General features: G+C 40.2%; 1 protein-coding gene across 8 annotated transcripts in view; it reads left to right on the top strand.

Annotated features, from left to right (window-relative positions):
* Positions 1 to 26,308, top strand: part of LOC113479736 (melanopsin-like) — a 41,236-nt gene extending 14,928 nt beyond the window's left edge. For 7 of the 8 annotated variants that reach the window (XM_026848001.1, XM_026847999.1, XM_026848000.1 and 4 more), the window contains 9 exons: positions 2,276 to 2,409; positions 3,909 to 4,112; positions 4,541 to 4,712; positions 6,495 to 6,650; positions 7,759 to 7,866; positions 13,519 to 13,693; positions 15,840 to 15,926; positions 18,462 to 18,611; positions 22,808 to 26,308. In XM_026848001.1, coding sequence (XP_026703802.1) covers positions 2,276 to 2,409; positions 3,909 to 4,112; positions 4,541 to 4,712; positions 6,495 to 6,650; positions 7,759 to 7,866; positions 13,519 to 13,693; positions 15,840 to 15,926; positions 18,462 to 18,611; positions 22,808 to 23,197 — 1,576 coding nt within the window. In that variant the 3' untranslated portion in view covers positions 23,198 to 26,308. Of the gene's footprint in view, positions 1 to 2,275; positions 2,410 to 3,908; positions 4,113 to 4,540; positions 4,713 to 6,494; positions 6,651 to 7,758; positions 7,867 to 13,518; positions 13,694 to 15,839; positions 15,927 to 18,461; positions 18,612 to 19,094; positions 19,182 to 22,807 lie in introns of all 8 variants that reach the window. The other variant, XR_003398329.1, reaches the window with a different exon arrangement.
* Positions 26,309 to 26,641: the final 333 nt, after the last annotated feature.

Here is a 26,641-nt window from a genome sequence, read left to right as displayed (position 1 = left end):
AGTTAATCTGGCTGGCCTTGAGGTTCATGTGTACCTGTGTGCAGATGTTGGAATAAATCTCCAAGCAAAGGCTGATGGCAACAAATGGGGGGGCAGAGAGGTAACCCCACCCCTACCCCCATCCACGCACATCACTGATAACCTCAGTGTAAATTCCTCATGTTTTAAGGAATCAAAGAAAATGAGTAAATAAGTACCTTGTTATAGGAAAATTCCAACTGAAACTTTAAAGAAGGGTTTAATACTTTTAATGATAGAAACCACAGTGTCCCTGTTGCAGAGTTCTTTGCTCACCCTGTAGAAGTTGCAGAAATACTTGACAAAAGATGACATTCTTCCCAGCAGCCCAGATGTCCTGGAAGGACCAACACACTACATGAAATGAGCTCATGCCATCAGTGTATTCCCTGCTTCAGGCAGATCATAGGATTTCTGTCAGTTTGTGTGCTCACTTGGCTTCTGACACTGTAATAGACAGCCAAAGCTACTGCAACTAGACTATGCAAAAATCTCGTGGAAAAAATAAATACCCTTCTTCTGTCCCACACTGTGATGGGACACAAAATCCTCCTCGCTCACTGCTTGCTGTCATCATGCATGTTGATGCAGAGGGGCCATACAATGCTAGAAACACCAGTGGGGTTATGAACCTAGAGACAGATTCCTATTCTTAAATGTTTAAGGTAAACCAATTAGTTTAGTTATTTTGAATAACTGGCCTTTAATATGAGAAAGGGGAGAAATTGGATTCACTGCAACTGTAGATACCGTCATGATTTTTGAAATGCAATGCAAGCTCTCAATTTTTCTTGAAATCTGTTTGGTTTAGCTGGTGTAATAAAAGCATTAAATTGTCAAAGTTGGAAAATCTCCATAGGCAGATGAGCACCTGTGAAGGTGTGGACTCTGCACCCTCTCTCACCCAGTTGTTGCAGGCAGTTATGAGACCCAAGATTTTGTCAGAATTGCAGCAGAACTGAGATGGCTTTCTCAATTTCTTTTTCAGTATTTCTTTATTAGCATGAAGAAACAAATTCATTAGCTGCAAATACTGATACTTTAAAGCACATCAGAAAGGCCTTAGCTATTCAACTTTATACACTGAAAGAGGTGTTTTGGGGAAAGAAACAATTATTTCAAACTGTTGAGAATTACTGCATTCAGGTTGCAAGAACAAAGCTATTTATAAAATCCTGCTTCCTCCCTATGGCTCACAGAGTGTGCCAGGTCATCTCTTTTTGTATTATATATGCACCTAGTGCTGTGAGAAGTCCTGATTTCAAATTCTAAGTATCAAAGCTCTTTGCCATGCAACCAATACAGTGGTTCACATTGAGGGACTGTTAGTCCGGTGTTACACCTTCTCATTATAACCCTCGAAAGAGCCAGTTTTAAGGTAGATTTGGGTGAGCTGAAGTCACAGATTAATTTAACTTTCCTAGTGAAACTGTTGCTCTGTTGATGAGAGCAACAAGGGCATATTCAACCAAATAACCCCAAGTAGAAGTGAGAGGTTCTTTATCGTATTACCAGTATCTTTATTCCTCTTAACCAGAGCCAAGGGTAATCTTGAATACCAGTTTCCGAGGAGGTTGTAACTCCAGATATTCTTAAGAAGTGAGACTATGTGAGGTGGTGAGATGTGGGGATTAAAAAATGGAAGTGATGTTTGTTTTCTTTGGATAAACTTTGCTTGCAGACTGGCTGCTGCTTTTACACTCCTTGTGGTGGTGTTTAATGCTGCCTGTTGATCTGCAGCTGAGAGCTTTTGTTCTCTCTTATGAGATGTATATGAACAAAAGTATTATTTTCAAGTCTCTGTGCATGCTCTACTGTACTGTAGCAGTTCGCAAAGGGTCATTTTAGTTAGTGGTAATGCAGTGAATCCTCAGGTTAGCAGCTCTTAAAAATTCACCAAAAGCAGGTCCTTTGACTCTGTAACCTTCAGATCTTGGTCTTGTGCAGTGCGGGACACATTCAGTGTTACTGCACTTACAGGGAACGGCTCTTCTCCTGAACAAATCTATATTTTTCAAGACAGATGGATTTCTCAGTTTGAAGAAACAATCGATTTTGTCTCCCCTGCTATTGTCAGTCATAATTTTGAAATGACTACACATGTAGCTGTGGTAATTGACTGATGATTAACAATTGATTGATTATAAGTAACCACCAATTCCAACCTGGGTAGTATTTGTTTATGCTAGTAAGCAAAACTATGAAGTTAACTATTCACTTTGTCTATTTAAAATCATGTATTTCTCCTGTTTTTAAGCAACAAGAAGCTGAGGACACCCCAAAACTACTTTATAATGAATTTGGCTGTGAGTGACTTCCTGATGTCAGCTTCTCAGGCGCCCATGTGCTTTGTCAACAGCTTGCACAGAAGGTGGATACTTGGAGATATAGGTACTTTTCAACAATAATTAGTACCTCACCAGCTCTGCACTTTCTGCAGCGTATTTTAGCCATAGCAATCTTGGCTTGTACATGGAGACAACAGCACAAGACTCTTGAGTGACAACGCCAGTTCTTGACATCATCAGTTGGCATGGTGGCACCTGTTTTGTGTTACATGTTTGATTTTTTTCATCTTACTTATTTTAGAAAGAAAAGAATCAACATCAACATGTAATGATGTTACCCTTTAGCTTGTAAGGGCAGATGCTATGGCTGAAGATGGATAGAAAAGTTTGAAGTCGTAAATATTTTTTTCTGTATTAGTTTATGAGGTAATTAATATTTTTATTTAGAAATGTATGTGAATGTCCATTAGTATGGATACTCTAGGAATCTCACATTTAATTAAGAGATTTAAATAATGATAGTCAGTTGAGGACTCTGCAAATTTAAGATCCTTTCTTTCCAACTGCAAGAAAGAAAAGGTGTTGTATGCTCAAATTATAGCTGAAATGTGAGTATAGCAAGTTCCTCAGAAGGCTCAATGATCAGTTTGGTACTACTCATTACTTCATTGGGTGAAAATTTGCACCAAGTAGTGGTTATGTATTGGTGGAGCAAGCCCAGAGACCATGTATTATTTAACAGCACGGAAGGGGCTTTTCTATAGTTCCAGGATGTCTTTAGTCCTGCTCATTCCCTTAGATTAAATCAGTGTAAATTATCATGCTGCCATGAATGAAGCAAGTGATTTGGGTTGACTGTGATTTGGTCCTATATTGCAGGTTACTTATAAAGACTTTAGAAGAAGTCTGCTTTAATGTTGAATCTGGTATTTTGTCTGCTTCCCATTCCTGGTGGGCCGATGCAAGATCTCCAAAAATCGGTGATCATTCAGCACAGGTTTCTGAATCAAATTAGGGACAGTGTATCTCTACAAGTTTTCATCTGCTAGCGCAATGCCTGAATGCAAAGAGGGGAAAAAAATCCTGTTTCATGTGAGAACTGTCAGTTTTTTAAAAAGTGCTGCTATTAAAAATAGGAGCTGGAGCTATGTTTTACAGCTGATCTTTTAGCCATCAAATTTAAATCACTTCTACATTTTTAAGACACATAAACTAAAGTAATTTTTTGAAACACCCATCTGTCATTAGCAGATAGATGTCTGCTGCAGCCTGTTAAGATCAATATATTGGGCAACAGTCCAGGAAAATGTAACTTTAATTAGATTGGATTTTCTTTGAGGCAGTTTTCCATTGACAAAAGGTTCCCAGTTGTAGCCTGCAGTGGAGAGTAGGACTTATTAAATACATACATTTGTATTTTACTAATATTTGTCGTTTTTCTAACAAACATTCAATAACTGAAATTGTGGGTCTAAGAAAATTCTTCTAATGGGAAAGAAATCCTGAGCCAGGAAAAAAAGGGGAGGTTTGTCATGTCAGGCTCTGAGACAAAACATGAATCTGTTTTTAAAAAGTCCCTGACATTGCCATTTTCTGCTTCAGGGTGTGAATTGTACGCTTTCTGTGGGGCACTCTTCGGAATAACCTCAATGATGACTTTATTAGCTATTTCTGTTGACCGCTACCTTGTGATCACTAAGCCCCTGCGATCCATACAGTGGACTTCAAAGAAACGCACCATGCAGATCATTGCCATCGTGTGGCTGTACTCACTGGGATGGAGCGTGGCTCCACTCTTCGGGTGGAGTATGTCGTCTGCTCTCTATCTCTTCTAGCGTTCCCTATGTGGTCTGTTTTAGCCTTGCTTGGGGTATAAGAAAATGAGTTCTTTGATAAGTTCTCGAGTGCCTAGTGTCCACCTAATTATTTGTTGTCATACTGTATATCTACCTACACCTATTGCAGTGCAGATACCCTCTTCCCCACTACCCCCAGGTTGTATTCAAGCAGAACAAATTGCACATGGAGCATCAGGTGTATCTGAGAGTCTGGCAGTCAGGACCTCTTCTTCATGTGTGCACTCACGTTCTCAGACCACATGTATAATACAGCCAGCATAGCTCTTGAAGAATATGTATACAGTATGGGGTTTATTTTAAGTGTTCAGTTGTTGGATCAGCAACGGCACAAGATTTGGGGGTATGTGTGAATAATGTATTCTATGTATTTCATAGGTTCCTATGTGCCTGAGGGCTTGATGATATCCTGTACGTGGGACTATGTAACCTACTCCCCTGCAAACAGAAGTTATACCATGATTTTATGTTGCTGCGTGTTTTTTATTCCACTGATAATAATATTTCATTGCTATTTATTTATGTTCTTGGCCATAAGACGTACTGGCAGGTAAGCAATGTAGCTGAAATATGTAAATCTCTATTTTCTTATATTAGAAGATTTTTTCAAGTTTTTTAGCTGCAGAAAAATCTGAATCAAAAATTAATCTGAATTCAAATTGGAAATAAAGTGGCAGATCGTTAACAGCTGTAACTGGAGAAGTATTTTTGCCAATGTAAAAACTGGAATGGATGTATGTATCTTGGAGTAGGGAAAGAAGTCTCTGATGGTCCTAATCCCAGAGTGTGGTAATTAATAGTACATCAGAAAACTTGAAAGTTTGGATTATTTGTATTTCAGATTTGCAATACAAGGAACATGGTCCTTGTGCATTCCAGAACAGTTTTCAGCCCCAGGGGATGGCGAATAACATGTAGCAATGGGGGCATCATCTGCCTTTGAGCTGCTCTGTAAACATTACAGTCCTCATATATTCTGACAGTTTTATTTAAGGCAGACATCCCAGAAAACCTTGTGGTTCTCTCAAGCATCACAACTGCACGCACAGTATCTGGCTATGATTGTTAGGAAACTTTTTTTTTTTTCCCTCAAATTCTTGGTCTATATTTGAAATAAAAAATCAGCAGGGTGGTAGATCTGAAAAGTAACTTAATTCTGACAGTTATTTTTCTCCTAATGAGCACATGACTCATCTTTGGTCTGATCCAGCACCAGTTGGAGTTGTGAGTCCTTCCTGCTGCCTGCAGTTGTCACCAGCTCCGATGGTTTTTCTCTGTGCCTATCTTCAGGCACTTGTTGAAGTAATTTGGCTTCCCAAAGCTAAACTCTGTTTTTACAAGCGTGTTTAGCTGTATACCTAAATTGAAGTTCTTACCAAACTCTATTTTTTGGCCTTGGTCTTGGTTTTTAATCTGTTTTGTGTAGGCATATTTGATACCAAGTGAAGGAGCAAAGAATGCATCCTTAAAAGAATGGTCTCTTGTACTCTTGTACACCCGTGAAACACAGTGACCACAAGATTTTTCTATGCCTTTTGCTCACCAATACACTTTACAAGTATGTTCAAGGTGCACCAGGAAGCGCTTTGTTACCCTGCTGACTGGTAATTACCGTCTTCAGCCCAAAATATATCTTCATTTAACAACACTGATATGTAAAAGTTGTTATTCCTGTGCTAAACTATATAAAATGTCAAACCGTATAAAACTGTTTTTTTAATAGTGTGGGGTGTTTGTCTGATTGTGAAGAGAATCTGATGGGATGTTTATTAGAACTGCCTGTTGTACTCTTCCCTGAAAAGATTCTTCTCCAGTTAATAAATCTGCAGGGAAGTAAAAATGTCGCTATAAGTGTTTGGGGCCAGGTTCCTCAGAGCAGTCAGGATATTCCAGCACATATTACCTCGTGAGCTGTAATTTCTGCAAGCTGTTCTTCCCTTGAAAAGGAAGAGCCATAAGTTTTGAATTGTGCATCCAGCTGTGCCTTTGCTTGTTCCACCTCTGAGAGCAATGGAGGGCAAGGAGTTTCAATTTCTTCACCCTTCCAACTTGAAACTCTCCTTCTGTAAGGATAAGGACACAGCAGTCCTGTCCTGTAGTCCTAGGCGTTCTTCTGGCTCAGTCTCAAAGGCAAACAAATCTCAGCCTGGGACCGTTTTACTACATTAATTACCTTCCAGAGTTTTTAAATATCAGAGGGCAAAAGAAGAGTTAGAATAGGGAAAGATGAAATCTGTTTAATTTTGCATATTGATGAGAACATAGTAACAATGTTGCACCTCACTTTTTCACCCTCTTGCTTGACATATCTATATTTTTTTTCCCCTCACAGAGATGTTCAAAAGCTGGGGTCCTGCAGCCGGAAATCCTACCTCTCTCAGTCCATGAAGAATGAATGGAAACTGGCAAAAATTGCTTTTGTGGTCATCATTGTGTTTGTCTTGTCCTGGTCACCATATGCTTGTGTCACTTTGATTGCCTGGGCAGGGTAAGTGGAAATCAGGAGAGCATGGGTTATTCTGAAATATCAATATATTTAGTATTGTCACCCACAAGAAGGACATCTCCCTTTTGAAAGGGTTTTGAGTACTTATTACATTAGAGGTGATACTACGTTCTTCACTATATCCTTATGAATAGAGCCAGAAGGATTATTTGTCATGTATTTTAAAACTGTTTATTACTTTTTCCTGCTTTTTTTGGTACACATTATTTCCTCTTCCCCGTAATACTTTTTTTTGTATGAATTGGAGGAGTTACCTCTTTTCTCTCTTAATACCTGTTCTCTCAAGAAGCTTCCTCCATATTCTGACAGAGTAGAAAAGAGGTTATACTCCCTGATATTCACCCCTGAGCTCCCATCTTCCTCTAACCACTTTCTGCTCCAAAGGGACCTGTTGTCTTGTCAGTGCATGTTCTTGATATCAAGGTCAGGTTGGATGGGGCTTTGAGTAACCTCATCTAGTGAAAGATCTCCATGCTCATGGGAGAGAGTTTGGGCTAGATAATCTTTAAAGGTCCCTTCCAACCCAAATTGTTCTGTGATTCTATATTAATCGTGCTTATCCTGCACGGGCATTGATCACACTTGATTGACTGTGGGAGCCTAAAATCAAGAGAAGAATATTGGTTTTCAAATAATTTCCAGTCCTCTCTTCCCTCTGCAGTGTTTGCTGCTGAGTCATTGGCACCCATTACTGTGCAGCATGGATGTTGCTGCTGAAAGATTTTTAGGTTTGATTCTGTTTTCTCTTTTATTGACATTCCCTTTTCACAGATGGTCACAATGGGGTAGTTTTGGTGGGGGTTTTTGTTGGTTTTTTTTTGCCTAGTGTAGAAACAGGGAAGGTGATTCTTTGTGTTCCTGGTCATCCTCAAATAGATAACTAATTCCTTACATGTCTTTCATCTTCTCCAAGTGAATAAAACCAAGTGCATACTATCAAATGCAAGCCTTTCATCTGAGCAAAGAATGCATTTGAATTCATTAATACTTCAGGGGTATTTCTTACAAAGGGATCACAGCACAAAACCAGACAAAAAGAGTAACATTTTTTAGTAATTTGTATTAATCCTAAATTTTTGCTTTGTTTCAGTCGAGGCAACACCCTAACACCATATTCCAAATCTGTGCCTGCAGTTATTGCCAAAGCTTCTGCAATCTACAACCCCATCATATATGCAATAATTCATCCAAGATACAGGTACAGTAAACATATGTGTAACTGTACATGCACGTGTTTTTTACAATAAAGGAACTACTCTCATTCACTCAGCCTCATCCCATGTGGTGTGCGCTTCTGCCCTGACCACCCCGTGATGGGATCTGGGTGGTCAGACCCTGCACCACGTCCACCTGGGACATGGGCAGCCCAGAATGCACATGGGGCTCCAGACATGGCCCCAGGGTGGCCAACAGAAGCTAGACATGCATATATTTGAAGTTTGGTTTTCTGAAGGACTTAAGTCTTTACACCAACTTCATTACTAATGTGAACAAGTTGCTGGACTTTGGGAGAAGCTCTGTAAGAAGCAAACAGCATTTTCATAGAAGTTCTGTGTCAAATGAGAGCTGTAGGAAGCCAGTAATCTAGACAGAGCTCCCTACAGATAAGAAAGTTTTCCAAGTAAACTGAAAATACTGTTTTTTCATTAGCAGGCTTGCTAAATTTCATCAACAAGTATTTGCCTTCAGAAAAAAAGCAGACATTTCTGAAATATTCTCCTTTGTGGAAATAAGTCTCTTTTGAAGGCTTTCATATTTGTTTCATATATTTTTTTTCAGGGAAAAGACTTTCCGTTCTTTACCTTTTTTCAAAAATAATAGCTTCGACTTAAAAAAAAAGTTTTACAGTACATTAATGGGTTTCAGTGGGCAAAATGTCACTTCTGTGAAATACTTCAATTTTTCTGCAGATACGAAATATTTCTGAACCTATGCCTTCATAAGCAAATTATACTAGGCTTTAATTCTACTTATTATTACAAATATCAGTTACTATATGTTTTAAAACAGAACACTGTGCCAACCCAGCACAATACTCAAACATTGTTCATTCTCAGTAAGCTGCACGGTTAGCCAACTTTTCTTGCCATTTTATTTCCTTCTTAAGCCTCTCACAGCCAGTGAATGAGTTTCTGAGTTGAAAGGTTCTGCTTTTCATCCAGGCCCTCTGACTGCAGAAAGGTAGGGGATAGAGAGCATAAAGACAACTTGTTCCCACAGAGTAGATTATTAGGAAAGTAACAATGCACTGTAAAAAAAAAAAAAAAAAGTCCTTACTGTCGTTCTGATAGGAAACCTACAAGATTAGGTGAATAGAATGATAATTTAATGTGCCATAAAAGACACTCCTCCAAAGAATCAGAAATTTTTCCCTTTACAGAAGAAAGGTCATTATAATCTCCCTCAATAACTTCTCTGTAGCATCCTAGTTGGTCTCCAGAGACCAGCTCAGCCTTCTCCAACATTTAGGGAAAGCATGAGAAGGAATCACTTTGCATTTCAGAAAGGTCAACTGCTCTTTCAGCTAGCTAGGACCTGGAGGTATGCATAGTATGGACATATCAAAAATCTTTGTGTCTTTAGTCTCATGGTGCTAAAAGGAGTTACAAAGTACTTTTGCAATAGAGCAAGCTGACATGGTGTTCTGCTGAATGGTTTCAAAGGAGGACAAACTTACCCTGAACTTCCCAGACACTATGCAAACTAAAACTTACTTTTCAAAGTCAACATTTTATTTAGAAATGTCCTCCCAGCTTCAGCTGAGAAACACGTTCAAGTACTGGCAAAGTCAGTCACTTCTGTTAAAACTTCTGAAATACTTGGTTTCCAAAAATCCAACAAAAATAGGTTTTAGGGGTTTGGTTTTTGAGGTTTTTATTTGCCTGTTTAACATAAGGAAAGGGACACAACTCAGCTGTGTTCTGAGCCCCATCTCCAGCATTAGGTGGCCCCCTAAATATTTGTTTTCCACATTTATGTCTCACAGCAGTGTAGTCAGGAGAAGCAATACCTCACACAGAAGGTACAGCTCAGGGCTTGCAATTTTCTTCCTGTAGCTCTGTGTAATGTGTTTTTGAAACACTGGCAGTGAAAAATACTTTATTATACAAGAGAATAAATGCTTGTAACAGAACTGGTATTCAGCATATCTCTAGATTTTTCTGCAAGTCTTTCAAAGCAGATCTACCACAAAGTGATGCTGCATCAAAAGTTTGGACAAAACACGGGGATGCCATAGTGATAAATATATAAATGCCACTAGATGGCAGGGTTAGTCGTTGGTATGAGGTTTGTCTCACCCGAGAAGTGGAAAACCTGCTAAATTATATTGTGGAAAAATAGGATTTGGGAACTGCAAATTGAGTCCGTTGTTTTGAATGTCTGATGAATGGGAGCATGGTTATAAGAACAGTTAAAAGTGTCTCAGAAGGCTGGTGGAAATACATCCAGAAATACTAAAAACATATGTTTTGTTTGTAGATGCCAGCTACCATAACTAACACTGTTTAGCATCTCCAAAAACCTGAGTCCATCTTGTTTCTTGAAGGTTGCAGAGCACTTTAGAATAGGAGAATGACGAATCTCTGATGGTGTGCAAGAAGCTGAATGAGGATTTTTGCATGGCTGGCTGACACATTTTGAACCTGGTATTTTTCTCTGATCCTAAACTATTGTGTTCAGTTGTAATTCCTTATATTATTTTTGCAAGGTCAAGTGATGTTTTCAAAGCAGATACTATATAGTGAACTGCTTCAATTTGTCTTTTTTCCTACCGGCATCAGCTTTTTTAAGACTGTATTAAGAAAAAGGCTGGAGTCCACAACAGGATTTCAGACACTCTCTTGAGAAGTGTTTTGTTTTAATTTTTCCCTGCTTCCCAATTTGTATTTCTAGACATGTCAACAAGAGAAGTCTTTATGGAGTTGTTGTGAAAACATTTCATAGACTTGGGAGTCATCCAGTCAGGAAAAGAAGTAGTGATGGGTCCCTCGTTATGAATCAAGCATGCAGTTTTAAAACTGAAAAAGCAGCTACAGTACACCAACAAGTCAGCTGGTGAAAATATGTTGGTTGGACCAATTTTGCTTGAACAGTAAATAATGAATATGTAGGTAAAGATCAGGGTTTCTGGATAATTTCCAAATCTCCTAATAATTCAGTGAGAGGTAAATGGTCCAATCTGTTCAGGTCCATGAGTTAAGGGTTTGGGCAGGGGATAAATTGCCATTTTGTATTGGGACTACTGACCTGAATTAAATCTAAGTTATTTTCCAAATCTTTCTAGAAAGAGGCATTTCTAGAAATCAGGATCTAAAGAGTTCAGATATGGTTCAAACCAATGGTGTACCACTACCAAAGCAAGATGCTTTTTTGCACAGGGAATTGCTGTCGCTACATCTTAACACCAACAAATCAAAAAAGTCTTTTTGTGGGATCGCGTTACCTATAGCAATGAAAAAAGTACATTACAATCAGTGTAACTGAAAATGTAATAATGACCTTTGTGCTAGCACTTGGCTTTTAAGAACTGGTCTGAGAAGTTAATTGTCATATATCCCTCTGCCCACCCACACCCCAGGCAGGATAAAGGAGGAAAACACTTCTGTCCCTGATACGTATCACTGGAAGCAACAAATGGGAGTAAGAAATTAAATTTAAGCAGTTTTAATTCATGAAATGCTGGTTTGTGGGGGAAGAAAGTTTCCATTCCTTTAACAACTTGTATATGAGAGAATGTCGCTTGGCTGTGCTAGAGTTATTGCAGAAATTTCCTTAGATTTTGAAAGTTTTAGGTTTTGTAATCATTCCTTCATAGCGAACAAAGAAATTCTTCATCTCCATGTTTCTAACTTGCTCCCAAGTGAAGCACACTTACACAAAAGTAATTTCTTCAAAACTGTTCCATCATAAATAAAAAACTGAATAATCATGAATTATTTTGATTTGCATTATTTTCTCCAAAATTTGATTGTATGTACTACATATTTGACTCTGGGTGACTTTTATTTCAGGGGTTTATAAAATTACCATTTAATAAGCACCTCAGTTTATACCTATTCTGTATTTCATATGTTCAGTATTAAAACTACCTTCAAAATCTTTTCAGCCCAGCCCACAAAACATCCCCCAGCAGTCCTCCCAAATATTAGTAAAATTGAAACTCTGGTCCCTCAAGACATCAAAAATGTTCTCATGTTGTCCTTGAAAATTCACCATCAGATATACATTACCTGAACCTCCAGCATGAGGAGGTCTCTGCATGAGCTCCCACTTAATGAACAGGATGGTATGTTTTACACCAACTTGAAGTTACTGAGTAGTTTACAGCTCTGGATAGGTTGTGGCAGACATCAAAAGTTATGTCTGTGTGTGAGGGAAGTGGTTCAGATTCTCAGCTGGGGAAGAAACCTGGCAGCTGCTTTTTTAGCACCAGCCTGAAGTCTTCAACATGAAAATGAACTTATGGGGGCTCGGCATTTTCTCGTGTCCTGTAAACCCTTTCTGGCTCTCAAAACTTTTTATCTTCTGCACAACATTAGCTCTTTGTTTTATCCAGCACCATGGGGGCAGCCTCCTGCACCCCCAAGCAGCTCGTTGGGGCTCTGTGATCTCACCGACAGGCATCTTGGCGGAATCAGGAATAATGGTGTGGGCAGAAAGTTTTCTTCAGTCCTCATCGCCAATGTAGGCACAGAGCTGCTTGTTCCGTTGCCTTTGAAGTTAGAGAGGAAAGACACACAGAAGTCTGATATACTGAGAGTGGTGATGATGCCAAATGTTGTTTGGTTTTGGAGGGTTTTTTTGGATTGACAAACTAGTGATCTCATCTTGTCATCCCAAATCAGGTCTCTGACACTTTAATGTGTGTGATCTTTTCTGAGAATAGAAATGATTATTTGAAAAGTACCAGTTAATCAATAACCTGGTAACTATAGAAGCAAAGATTTTATAAAATAAATCCACTGGACTTGCATCTCAATATAAAGTCAATACACTTACATCCTCCACTGATCCATGTCTCATGCATCAGTTGTTTTCCATACACTGTTTTCATACACTTCTTCACTTGTTCATTTAATTTTGTGCCAGTATTAACTTCATCTGATGGACTGAAATAATGGATTGGGAGCCACTAAGGAGGTGTTATAGCAAATGCAGCACTCTGGCTAGCATCCCCCTGCCACCCCGTGGTGGCAGCAAGGGGCAAGGCCAGCTGGCATTGCATATGGGAGGCCCTTGGACTTTTGTGCTCCATGAGGGACCAGGGCTGGAGCCAGAAGGAATAGACTCATACAACCATGACTGAGATTATTATTTAATGAATAAGGCAGGTTTTAAATTCTTTGGAGCGTAGATCATCCTTCTCCTCTGTGTTTTTATGGAGTGTTAATTCCCAATAGGAGTTTATGGGAGCTGTTGTGATACAAATAAATAACGGTATCTGATTCTTCTGACCCTCTCTCCCTTCTTTTTTTCCACTTGTCCTGTGTCTTTGCACAGTGAAGATCTTTGTACCAGCTAATTTGGAAGTTTTCTGGGTTAACCTTTTAATTAAATCAAAAGCAATTGTGCTCTTCAAGATATTTCCAATTCTCATTACTTATCCATGCGGTTTTTCCATACATGTTTTGACTGGAGGCCCAGAAGCCACCTCCTATTTTCCTTTCAGCCTCTTGAGTAGTTTTCACTAGATACACCATGCTGTTTCCAGGTAGTCTTTAAGATCTCCTCAATCAAAACAGAAGCCGTGCTGAAGTTATGGAAAGAGACGGTACTTTCACCACAAGATTTTCAAAGCCATGTCATCAGTGTGCCATTTGTAGGTTTTTTTCCTTCTGTTTTCCTTCAGAAAAACCATCCACAATGCTGTTCCCTGCTTGAGGTTCCTGATACGACTATCAAAGAATGACCTCTTGAGAGGCTCCATAAATGAGTCATCGTTCAGGACCTCTCTCTCCAGCCATCAGTCTCTTGCTGGCAGGACCAAGAGCACTTGTGTTCCACCAGTTTCCGCTAGAGAAGCTGTAAGTCTTTTCTTGTTTCTGTGGAGGAAAGTGAGTATAATGTTTCTCTGACTCCCAAAATAAGCTACTCTATAAATATGTATTCAAAATTAGAGAATGGAAAAAAGTGGGGGCGGGGGGCCTAGTTAAATTTTGGGGGTCATATGAGGTCATTTCTGCAAAGCCTGTCTGGGAGTTCATGCAAGATGATTTCTGATCAGAAAAAACATGTAGGCCAGCACATCTGCATGGTTCAGATACTTACAAGAATCAAAGATATTCAGGTTAAGTCTTTGATGTGAGTTAGAAAGAACCATTGTCAGGAACTCCCCATGTCACCAGCCACTTCCTGTAATTCAGTATCTGAGCAGGCTGGAGGACCATCCAAAGTTTTCTAACCTATCCAAAAGCTGTCTTATTATTTTAAAGGAAGTCTATTTTCTATAGGACAAGAAACTTTTTGATTTGTTTCCCTGGATTTTAATGCTGAGGAGTGGTGTTTTGTAAGCAGCATACCTCAAGTTTCAGTAAGGGTGGCGGCTGAGGGAGCTAGAAATAAAATGAACCCCTGGGACCTTGCCTGCCTCTCCAACTTACAAGAAGGCAGCCTTGCCCACAGAGATGCTGGGGGAGAGCAGCTCCTGGGGGAGCATGGCAGCCATAGCAGGTTCTGAGCTGGGGCTGGTCCTCCCAGAGACATGAGCTGCTTCACACTCAGCTTGGGCATAAGAAACCTCCCAGAGCAATGGCTGCAGTCAGTAACCTTTCACAAAGGTCTGAATTACCGTTACAAGCTGCGTGGCAAACTCTTGGCTCTCCCCTTGAGCCAGGTGGCAGGGGTCTGAGCAAGGATGGGGCTCAGTTATTTGTGTGCTGTAGCCTGCAGGCTGCTGCTTTCAGGGTGCTCTTGCTGAGAGTCAGGCTGTGGAGCTGCATTTCAGTGAGATTGTAACTATGTTGAGTATTTTTGGGAACACTGGGGTCCTTGATTTGGAAATGGACCACCAGGAAAATCAGCATGAACAGTGCACCATTCTCAAACAAGATAATTTTGCGCTGAATTTTCTGCTGGAGATTGGAACTTGCTCCTTTTGGGTAACAGCACCAGGGAGATTTCTGAACTCTTTCATGGCAGACAGACAGTAAAACAAACACACCTGTGCAAAAAATGCACTGTTCACTGGGAAACCAAGCAGTCCCAGCCAATGCTAACACTGTATCCAGGGTGTTGACAAGAAATTCAGGACTTCTGGCTGTAAAATCAAAAGAACAAAAGAACCATTTTAAGTACCTGAGGAGAAGGCTTACTGTCTAAGCCCTAATGAAACAAAACCTATTCCATTACAAAAGACAGGTTATTTTGCAGTCCATGCAGCTGTGACTCTTGCACATTAACCAGAGAGCTGCATCAGATAGACTTCAAGTTAAAATGACTAATTCCGCTTTAATGGATAGCCCCAGCCATACATCTTGTGAAGCTGTGAACTGTATGGGAACAAGGATCCTCTTCCACTTTGTGACTGTGTATCACGTATCCCTGCAGCATTCCTGGCTATCACTAAACAGCCTATAGTTTACTGTATTATAGACAGGCAATAATAATGATAATTAAAGACCATGAAATCTCTTAAATGGGGAGAAATTTGTCATTCAAAATTAGAAGATGTTTAAATACCATGCAACGACAAGCTACTTCTGAAGAGAGACTTGGTCTAGAAGCGACAAGCCTTTTCTAGTGTTTCATAAAGTATGTGTACCATAAAATTTCTTCTAAATTAAAACAGTAAATAGAAGAGTGAAAGGTCTCTCTCAGCCTGGGCAAAGCCTTTTTTAGCATGTTCAGATCTGAGCCCAAGTGAGTTTGAAATGTTTGTGGAGTGTGACACTACTGTACCACACCACACAGCATGAGGGTCCCCAAATTTCCTCGCATAGGCTCTCATAGACTTTAGGGCATGGGGACCACTTTCGGTTTTATCTGGTTTGCTGCTGTATTAGGGCAAAAGACCTTAATGAGACAGGGAAAAAAGAGCGACTCACTTTGTATGGGGTATGAAATTTACCATTTGTCTTGGCTCTTGAAGATATAAATAAATGGATAAAAAAATTCTGTGCAATGTAAATGAAAATGAGATAATCTATCCTGCTGATTTAATTCCATTCACAGACCACTGGATGCACAATGATGCATGAGAGTATCAACTGTGATGATTTCATAAACTGTAAAATCCCCAGATTATCCTTGCAATACGAGGTTAGTATATACAACATACCAATATTTTATCATTTAAAAAAGAGTGTATTTTGTTTGGGATTGCTTAACAGCTTGAGCAAACAGAGCACCCACACATATCTGTATCACCTTGAGATCATCGGGACCACTTGTCTGCTTATGCTTGTGCTTCATTCACTCATTGTAGATAGCATGTGTAAGCAACATGGAAATGTGTTGATGTAGTTTAAAACAGGGAGGCTCCTAATTTATTTATTTCCAACCTTTTTTGCTCCTTTTAATTTTCCTTGACTTAAAGTTTATTCATAAATTCTCTCCTCATTAATCCTTTGTTTGATGTCAAATTAGGTAATTTCAGCTGGATCACCCATCCTGATCCAAGAAGCTTTCTGTTCTTCACTGTTGGTCATTGGTTTTGGTTCATTGGGGTTAGCAGGTTATTGCACGCGCTTGGTTGCAGTTGCTGTTTAAAGAGACAGGATAATGTGGATAAGAATCCAGCTTTTGGCACAGCTTTGGCTTAGGAGTCTCAAACAAAATACCTGCTGTTAGCGATGTGCAGCACTGTGTTGTGTTGAGTTGATTCAGCCAAAAGTAATTGTCCTTGGGGTAACTGACAGCTCAGTGCAGCTGTACAGGTTTTAGCTGAAAGAGCAGCTGCTGAAATAAAAGCTAAGCTCAATGACTCTCGCCTGACAGTCAGACTGAGTGAAATTTTGGAATGTTCCAATAAACTATTGATGGGCAGGAATGATACCAGCAATACTGTAAAAGACACAGCTGTTGCTACCAACACTTTCCTCTGTGTGTTGTGTACATATTAGTGTAGGGAGCCAAGACATTCATGAGTCATATAAAGTCATATTTACAGTTTGATCCTACAAGGGAGGAGAAATAAACAGGTGGTAATACATAGATGTGTGAGCAAGGTGATTCAGTGGAATTATGCACTAGTTTCCCACTTATGTGGAGCCCTAGCTGTCTGTCTATCTACTTACTTATCTATCTATACAGCTCTAAAAGCTGGTGTGGAAAATAGAATGATCTCATCACTGATAATCAAAAAGTCACTACAAAGTTAGAGATGATGAATGGCCTCTGCCCAAGCCTGTAAATGGAATGGCATGGTTGTATTGTCACAGCTGTGCTCCATTACTGGCATGCTCTTAGAAAATTATTGCAGAGCCCACCCTTTGCCTCCCATTCACCAATGGCAGTTCAGAGAAGAAGCAAGCTCATGGGGCTTGAGAAGCCCTGGGTGTTCTGGGTATCCAGCTGGAATGCATATAAATGTCATTTTGGATGTGTCCATGTCCACACTTTTGTACCAGTTGATGGTGACACAGGATGTCATAAGCCACATTAAACAGAAACAAGACTATATGTTGTGGTCAACATGCTGGAGGGAAGACATGCCATCCAGAGTGACCTTGACAGGCGGGCCTTGCAAACCTCATGAAGTTCAATAAGGCCAAGTGCAAGGTCCTGCACATGGGTTGGAGCAATCCCAAGGACAAATACAGGCTGGGCGATGAGTGGATAGACAGCAGCCCTGTGGAGAGAGACTTGGGGGTGTTGGTGGATAAAAAATGAATGTGAGCCAGCGATGTGCACAGGCAGCACAGAAAGCCAACCATATCCTGGGCTGCATCAAAAGAAGCATGACCAGCACGTCATAGGAGGTGATACTCTCTACTCCAATCTAGAAGACCCTGCCTGCAGTACTGCATTCAGCTCTGGGGCCCCCAACATAAGAAGCACATGTGGATCTATTGGTGTGAGTCCAGAGGAGGCCATGAAGATGATCAGGGGGCTGGAGCACCTCCCTTATGAGGACAGGCTGAGAGTTGGGGTTGTTCAGCCTGGGGAAGAGAAGCCTCTGGGGAGACCTTATAGCAACCTCCCAGTATTTAAAGGGGACCTACAGAAAAACTGGAGAGGGGCTTTTTACAAGGGTGTGTAGGGATAGGACAAGAGGTAATGGCTTTAAACTGAAAGAGGGTGGACTTAAATTAGATGTAGTCCTTCACTGTGGGGGTGGTGAGACACTGGCACAGGTTGCCCAGAGAAGCAGTGGCTGCCCCCTCCCTGGCAGTGTTCAAGGCCAGGCTGGACGGGGCTTTGAGCAACCTGGGCTAGTGGAAGGTGTCCCTGCCCATGGCAGGGGGGTTGGAACTAGATGACCTTTAAGGTCTCTTCCAACCCAAACCATTCTATGATTCTGTGCTATTTGCTCCCATCTTTAGACTTCTTGTGCTATGCAGCTATAAACGTAGTACAAATAATGAGATAAAAAAAATGGGCGAAAAGCATCCTGGTGCAAAGAGATTAAATAATTTTACATTATTTCAAGGGGTTTTTTTTGTTCAGAAAAATAGTCCAGGATAAGTGACAAATTAAAATTCAAGCTTCTATTTGGGGATGTTTTTAGTGTGAGACCTATGTTAGAACAGCTTCAGTTTTCTGTAAGTGTGCATGGTTTCTGCTAGAGTTTGAGAACTTTCAGAATTTGAGAAAAGATGTAACTGTCTGAAATTCTTCATCATTTGTGATTAGACCTGGAGTGATGTAGAGCTTGACCCTGTAGAGCCAGCTTACAAGAAACTGCAGCCTCGACGAAGTCAATCTTTCTCAACAAATCTGAGACAGGAGAAGAGAGACCTACTCCCAAAGACTTGGAGCTGCAATGCAGCAACTGCAGAAAAGGTAAGGAAAAAAGTCTCTGCTGGGAACTCTCCATTTCAGTGTTAGTCTTACTACAGTACATCATCTCTGGAATAATAATTCAGCCTTTATACCTATCTGTTTCATCTGTCATCTTGCTTTATACTGATTCTGATGTCCTCTTCATTCTTGCTCTTACATCATCTTTTTTTTTGACTAATGAGAATGCCAATAATGCCTTATTAACTTTTTTTCACTGATATGTTGCCTGTTTTTTGAAAGGCAGCATCATCTTATATCTCTAAAGTTGCATTAAAGCACAGTCAGTAGCATCAAACGTAGGAAGTTGACTTCATTGCCTGTTTATCTACCCCAGCTCTGGTTCCTCACATCTTAATCCTTGTGTCTACATTGTGGCAGCCTCTTTTTATTACAGAGTCAGGGCTGCAAAACAGAGTTTGACATAATAGAAGCCACCCTTTTTCTTCTTTTCAGTGTACATTAAAATGTTTTATTTTTGTTGAGGGGGAAGACGAGAAAGAAACTCCCATTTCTCCCTAAGGGTGGGAGAGTCTGGCAGCTGCCACCCTTCCCTCACTGAAAGAGGAGACGGTGAGTACTCAGCACATCTTCTGTGGATACATCATGCTCATTGCCCAAACCACTAAGGTTTGGTGTCATGCTGTTGAGGAGCACTCCATTCCCTGAGGAACTGCTGAGGATGGGAGCAGTAGGTCACATGTGAGTCAGCTTCTGCCAGAATCATACCACCAGTTTCAAAACAAGTATTTGTATGGGTGACACAATGTCAAACATATATCAGTGCTGCATTTGCAAGACAAGACATACATAAGCTTACAATCCACTATCTGTGCCTGGATTGAGTAACACCCACTTTTTGATGGAGGCACCCTTTCAGGGGGTTACTCTAGCACGTGTAAGCAAACACCCACACCTTGGGCAGCTACAGCATCTGCTTCCATCGCCTGTGCTCCCTTCCAGCTCTGAGGCTAATTGTCTAGATACAGTGCAGTTTAAAGCAGGAGCTGTTCTGGAAATTTCCAACCATCCGATGACCCAGTTCCTGCATGCGTCTGCCCTGTCTTCTTTCATGTGTCTCCTTAAGATCAAGTCCTGAGATACCTTGGTCTGTTCCTGTAAATATTGTTAATAATCCTGATGGAAAAACAATGGCTTCCAGTGGGATGTCAGGCAATATGGGCTCAAATCTACCACCCATCTCCACTGCCCTCCGTCAGTAGCTCAGTGTGTCCAAGGATGTAGGCAAGTGGCAAAGACAAGACATTGTCTCCAGGTTCTGGAAAACCACCAGCTTTAGGTCTCACAAAGAAGGAGAATCTAAAGTGGTCTGCATAAAAGTGTTCAGTATATGTTCCTGTATTCTGGAAATTAGCGACAAGAAGGCTCAGATACTATACTTATACTTTGTCTTTGAAATACATCTGTTAGGTTATTTTGATAAATAACCTTTAAACAGAGTACCTTCATACTGAGGCTTTCAGTGATGTTCAGTGAGGTGTGTGGAGTTTATTCACAGTGAATGTTCAAAGCCTCATTTGCTTTGCTTAATATTTTCAGCAAAGATTCCTGTGTGTTGTGAAGGTTCTTTCTGAGTGAGCTAAATGCAATGCATCAATATTAATTCTATCGGAATATTTGTCAATCTCAGAGCATTTTACTATGAGGCAACCCATTTTTCCTTAAAAAAACTCCAACTAACCTTAAAGAAACCCCACTGCATTTTTAGGTATTTATTTTAAGGTTTTAATGGCATTACTGGATTGTTTATGACTGAATTCTAATTACAGCTCTTCCAAAAATGCTCAGTTATGGAAATACAAGTGTGAATTTGGTGCAGGGTCACCTAACTTTTTGATTTTAAAAAATATAACTTTTTTTTTTTTTTTTTTAGGGAAAGAATCTTTCATTTCCTTTGTTTTCTTTAAGGTGATCATCTCAACAACATTTGAAAAATTTATGTACCCCTGAATTGTTTTCACTGACTGATATTGACTACTTAATGCACAGTTGCAGATGGGTTGTCAGAAAAGAAAAGGCATCTCTCAAGTGAAAAAAAGAGCCAATCACTGTCCTGGGTTTGGTGTATCCCAAAGCATAAAAATACATGTGACTGTTTTCTGGGCTGCCACAAAGCTCTGATCCAGCCCCATGACTTACTGCAGTCAGTTAGGGTGGCAACAGACTTGATGTAGACAGACACCTGGAAACCTGGTGTGGCAGTGAAGAGGCCTTTTTGGGAGCATTAAAATGTATTATGAGGATAAGCTAGGTTTGGATACTTGATTTCAAAGGAGAGTTGCCAAGTGTTCTCTGTCCATCCACGTTTTGTGTCAAGGGAATTACCAGGCTGAAAACTATTTAAAAACCCTTGGAAGGGGTGTCCTGCCTAAGCCATATCCAAAAGAAACCCATCCTTCTGCTGCAGTGAAAACAATGGATGCAGGGAGGAATGGGTTTGGGTTTTTTCATTCTATTGTTATCGTTTATGTGGAAGAACGGACTTTTCTTCTCTGTCAGGCTGATTTAAACCTTTTTTTAATACCTTGTGCTTCTGTTCACTTGAGTAGGTACAACAGCTGCAGAAATTGTTATTGATAGGGATTGGTGAATGATTCCTTTTTGTTGGAGTAGAATTACACAATGCTTCAGTATCTGCCAGTATCTAATTTTAAAACCAGACTGACAGAGGGGGAGAAAGAGACACTAAAACTAATATTTTTTTTTAAATAACGTTTGTGTGAAAAACAAATGAGTTTTGTTTTTTGTCTGTAAAATCAGACTAGACCTATGCTATGTAATAACATACTCTGCCAAACTACTTTCTAAAACTGAGATGATGACCCCTAAATCTTAAAAAATAAAAAACAAAACCCCAAAACACCCCACCTTGCCTTTTTGGTTTAAGGAACCATTTAGTTTGTCAGTATATAGGCAGTATCACAGGCCATGGACTAGGTGGAGATGGAGGAGAAGCAAGATTACAGCCCCTGTTAGGCTGTGATCATGCTGGAAACAGATCTAGCATTTCTAAAAGTTGTTTCAGCACCAAACCCCTATAAATCCATGGGAATTACATGCCTGGGTGCTTCAAGAAGAGTAAAGTTGAATTAATGATGACTAGAACAGGAATATCTGCAATAGAGATAAAATTTTACAAAACTATTCTGGAAAGTTCAAGCTATGAAGACAGTGTAGTTAATTAATATTTTTACAACCATATTAAGAGAAATAAATAGAACTATAACTCTGAAAGAGGCTTTGTAGCAATTTGAGTAAAGCTTAGTTGTACTCTAAATACCATTAGGCTTCAAGGGAATTCACACAGTAATGAACTTAAAACTGCATTTTACTTTAAATGTTGATTTTCACTGAGGAAGGAGGGACTTCTAACTTCTCTCTGTATCTGACACAGTGATTTATTAACCATAACTGTCTTTTTCTAAAGCAAGCCAAAACTGATCACTCATGCATTCTGTTGCCAGTGTATTTAAATATTAACTAACACTTTCAAAGCTTACTTAGTTTACTCTGGATTTGCATAGTGTGCATGAAGAGTTATAGAAAGGTCACAGGGGAGGTGCCATCAGAGCCAAGTTAGAAATTAGACTTCTCTCAAAATAGGCAGATGGGAAATGGTTAGAAGAACAAAATCACAGGTGCTGTTTTTCCCTTCTTTGGTGGTGGAATTACTGTCCAACCTATGAATGCAAAGCCACCAACTGCCCTGAGACAGTACCAGAAGCCATTTGGGGTCACCATGATAGAGATAGTCACACGGATGATGAAACTTTAGGCAAATAAAAATAGAGTGTTCTAGAGTCTCACCTGAGATCTCTTCTGTAAGGGAGACAGAAGTACAATTATCCAGTATCTTGAGATGTGTTAAAAATGGAGAATTTTTTTTTTTTTAACATTAAGTCAGATGTAAGAATGGGTTTTTCTTTGCTGCTTTTTTTTTTTTTTCTTTTTGGTCTCTGCTGATATTTGAGCATGTCTTCTTTTGTTTCATTTGACATCCTGCTTTCCAAGCTGTAGATGTTAACACATCATGATTTTCCCTTTGTAGTCAATGATTCAACTGTTTAGGAAACATGACTGGTGGGTCAAAGAGTGACTAGTTGTAGTGACTATCTCAAGTACTGGTTTCCATAGTCATATGCTGTATGGCAACACTAAAGCTTATGTCTCTGCTTCAGGTTTCAGTCTCCTCCAGCTGTCTGGAGAAGGTGCTTGTGCAGTCAGCCCTACACAGTCCCCCTGCAACACATGTGACCAGCTCCCCAAAAGCAGCTTCTCTGCCTGTTGGTTTGAATAGCAACAGTGTCAGCAAAGGAGGAGACTCCGACACTTCACAGATGGCAACTCTAGAAAGTCAAGTTAACGGAATCCTGGGCTCTATTGTTAGCAATACGGTCCCTTGCATCATCATCATTCCTACCTCAGAGACCAACCTATTTCGGGAGGAACTTGAAGAGGAGGAGAATGAATTATTCCACTTTCATGACAAAAAGGGAAATCTGCTGGACTTGGAAGGGCTTAGCTCATCCACAGAGTTCCTTGAAGCTGTTGAGAAATTTCTGTCATAAGTTTGTCAAAAGAAAACTTTACAATAATTATTTTCTTGGCATCTTCCCCATTTAATTATACCGATATCCAAGGCCCTGTAGGTTAGATCATCAGACTTTTTGTATGTTTATACAGTAGTCACTAGGCAGCCTTCAGATTTATCTTTGTCCAGACCAGCTCAGGCATGGAAACAGGCTTTCTTTCAGATTGTGCCACAGGAAATGAGCAGTGGAAGATCTGGCAGCATGATCGAGTGGCAACAGTCAAGTTGTCCGCCTGCTTTATTGGACCCTGAATTGTAACCACAGATGGAGGTGCCAGCAGAAGATAAAATGACTGAGCAAGAGCAGGGGCAGCTGCTGAATGTTTCTGCTACCTGCTCATGAAACATTTCTGTTTTGGTAGCTCTCCTCTGGATGGTGATGGGAAGCGCCACGAGACCGTGGCTTCCACCAGCCCCAGCAGTAACACAGATGGCTAGATAATCTGAACTATCTTTTAATCAAATTATTTTCAGCATTGGTTTTGTTTTCCTTTGTTTTTTAAATAGGCAGCTTGCTAAATGTAAATAAACAAACTGATGGTGTAACTGGGAAGTGACTGCCTGCTTTTAAAGTTTAGTGCTAGAAGTCTGGATTTTACCTTAGCATTAGCATGATCACCTGAATGTCAAAATGCATAGTGCCATGTGCTAAAACATACACTACTACCTGTAGAAGCATTTAGAGCACCTTCAGCCTTGATTAAATATGTATGGATCCTAATGAGTCTGTGATTAAAAGGGTGAATGTTCACAGCTGGCTTGACAAGTCATTGATAAAATTAAAGCCTTGGCTGCTACACCTCACTTGTCTTTTCAGAGGAGATTCTTCTCCTCTCCTCCTCTAAAAGGACCCAGTGGATGTCTTCTCCTACAGGGCACTTACAGGAGGTCTTCAGAGTGGGTAAAACACCATCTCGGGGAGAAAACTCCACAATACTGTGGTGTTTGCTACAGGATCTGCAGACACATCTGTGGTTACTGATTGTGCTTATTTTATCTGTGCTTCACGTTATGGCTCAGGCTCACAAGACCCTCCTAGCCTTTTATTCCTAACTGCATTCTTCCTTTCATTATTCATTTTCCCTTTTTATAATATGTTCTCCACATCCTCCCTTTCAGTCTCTGACTTTAAAATGTAGACAAGTTGAACTATGTGGTTCTCCACATAGCATCAGTATATCTTAGTTGAAAGCAGGCGTTTCTCTGGATATAACAGTGCAAATATTTGGTCCAGTGAGTCTGGTAGCGTTCAGACATCCAACAAGAGAGTGGAAGTTTATGTTCATAGTTTATTCCCTTGACTGTACCCTAGATTGTGCAGTGATCACTGAGAGCATTTCCAAGTTTTGTGCATGCACTGGCTGGTTTTGAGGAGTAATTTCTCTCTTCCTGATGGAAAAAGCAGATGGAAAGCATCGAAGTATTTTTTAAAATTATTTCTTTATTACAAAGGAAGATAACACAAATCTTGTTTGCAACTAGCTAGACAGGAACACCACTGAAGAACAAACTAAAACCCAAAGCAGCACAGGAGAGACAGGAATGTTTCCAAACTTGCAGATCTGAGGCTTTGCAGGGCGTCAGCATAGCAGACCTTAGGACTGAAACACTTTTGGTGTAGGCTGTGCTCTTTTTAGGAAAAAAAAAACCCACTGGTGGGTTGCAGAGGTGACTGCTGAGACAGGCTGCTTTGTGCAATGCTGACACTCGTAATGCTGCTATTATTTGAGGTACTCTGCTGTCTAGACACCCTCATAAAAAATGAGGCCAACATACCTCCTTACCTCATAGAGAAAAGGGAAGAGGGTGGTGGAGCCACATCAAGTGTGGGTTGTCTGTGTGCAGCCCTGGTGTGTGGTGCCGGCGGCCAGGGCTCAGCTGGGGCAGCACCACGCTGCAGGACCCACAGGCCGGGCTGCTGAAGGCTGTGCCCACCACCTGCTGGGTTTTCTGCCAGGGCCAGGAATCATGCCAAGGTCGTCTACAGCTCGCTCAGCATTTCCAAAGGCAGTTCCTCCATTTGAGGACCGGTGCAGTGAGCAGGCAGTGTGGGGCAGCTGCTGCGGACTGGGACAGGGCCGTGCTTGCCTGCAGCCCCTCAGTGCCAGGCTTTCGTCCAGTGCACGGTTTTAGCCACAATGAACAATCAAATGTTAATTAAAGACAACATTCATGGAAAATATGGGATGCTTAATCCTAGGCTAAACACATTGCCCTGCCATCTCTGATTCTTTCAATTTTATTGCTGAACCTGTCCTCTCTGATTTGTTTTTTTTTTTTCCTATGTCAACTAACCCTGCCTCTTCTTGCATTTAATATGCTCAGCTGCTGTATCTCCTTTCTTCTCAAGACAGATGTTGGGAAGCAAGTGTTCTTATAAGGCTTCCAAGCCTTATACCTGATTTGTACTGTTGTAATTACTCTAAATAACAATAATAAAATGTATTTGGTGTTCCAAGATAGAAAAACATGCCCTGGAGGAGATTTTGCACATAGATGTTGATGGTAAGACTATAGGAAGGATATTGCTGCAGTTTCTGACAGAATGAAGAAAGTAAGACCTAAGGTAACAGTCAACAAACTCCTCTGTATCCAGATAAAGTTTTGCATTCTCCTTGTTAGCCTACAAGATGCTTTCCAGTGATCTCTTGCATATGTGCTGATACGTATATAGTGTCCCAGAAAGCTAGTGGGTTTGCGGTATGTGCAAATAAGTGTTTCACTTTTATACTGTTAATGCTATACAGTATTAGTACCACTGCTTCTGAAGCTAATGTCAGGATTACTGTTTACTTCAACTGATGTGGGCTACAATACCAAATGAGATAGCAGTAGAGAGATAAAATGTGAAGTTGTATGATATATCAGATAGACATTACTTTCATTGTGAGATTTTTGCAGAAACAGCTGTCACAGAGTGAGTCTTAAATTTACTACCACAATGCAAAAGAATTTTGCAAACTTTTCTGTTACCACATTAGAACAAATAGTACATAAAAATGTACAATATTAACTATTGCTTCCCATTTCAAGACGAATGTATTAGTTCACTCAAATGGAATAAAATATTTTTAGGACTTACACTAAACTATTCATTGTTTGTTTTTCTTATTTAATCATTAATTTCAGGAGCCAGGAAGAGGAACAAAAATGTTGAGTCGAAGCTTTTGAAACCTGTGCTCTGATCCAGTGAATACTAAGGTATATATATAACTATTTACATGAGCAGGTCCTTTCAAGTCATTTAGACTGCTAACATGCAACCAAGCACTTGCATACTTCAGTGCACAGCATCTAAAATTAGACCTCACTGACTTGGTAAAATCTGAAGCTGCTCAGCAACTTTTGAAATACAATGACTTCAACTGGGACGTCAGGAATCAGGTGAAAAAAAAATTAACTAAAGTCAGTACATTAGAAC

This window comes from Athene cunicularia (assembly GCF_003259725.1).
Source record: "Athene cunicularia isolate RWA chromosome 4 unlocalized genomic scaffold, athCun1 chr4_part2, whole genome shotgun sequence".
NCBI classification, from domain to species: domain Eukaryota; kingdom Metazoa; phylum Chordata; class Aves; order Strigiformes; family Strigidae; genus Athene; species Athene cunicularia.
This window is presented reverse-complemented; position numbering and strand designations above follow the sequence as displayed.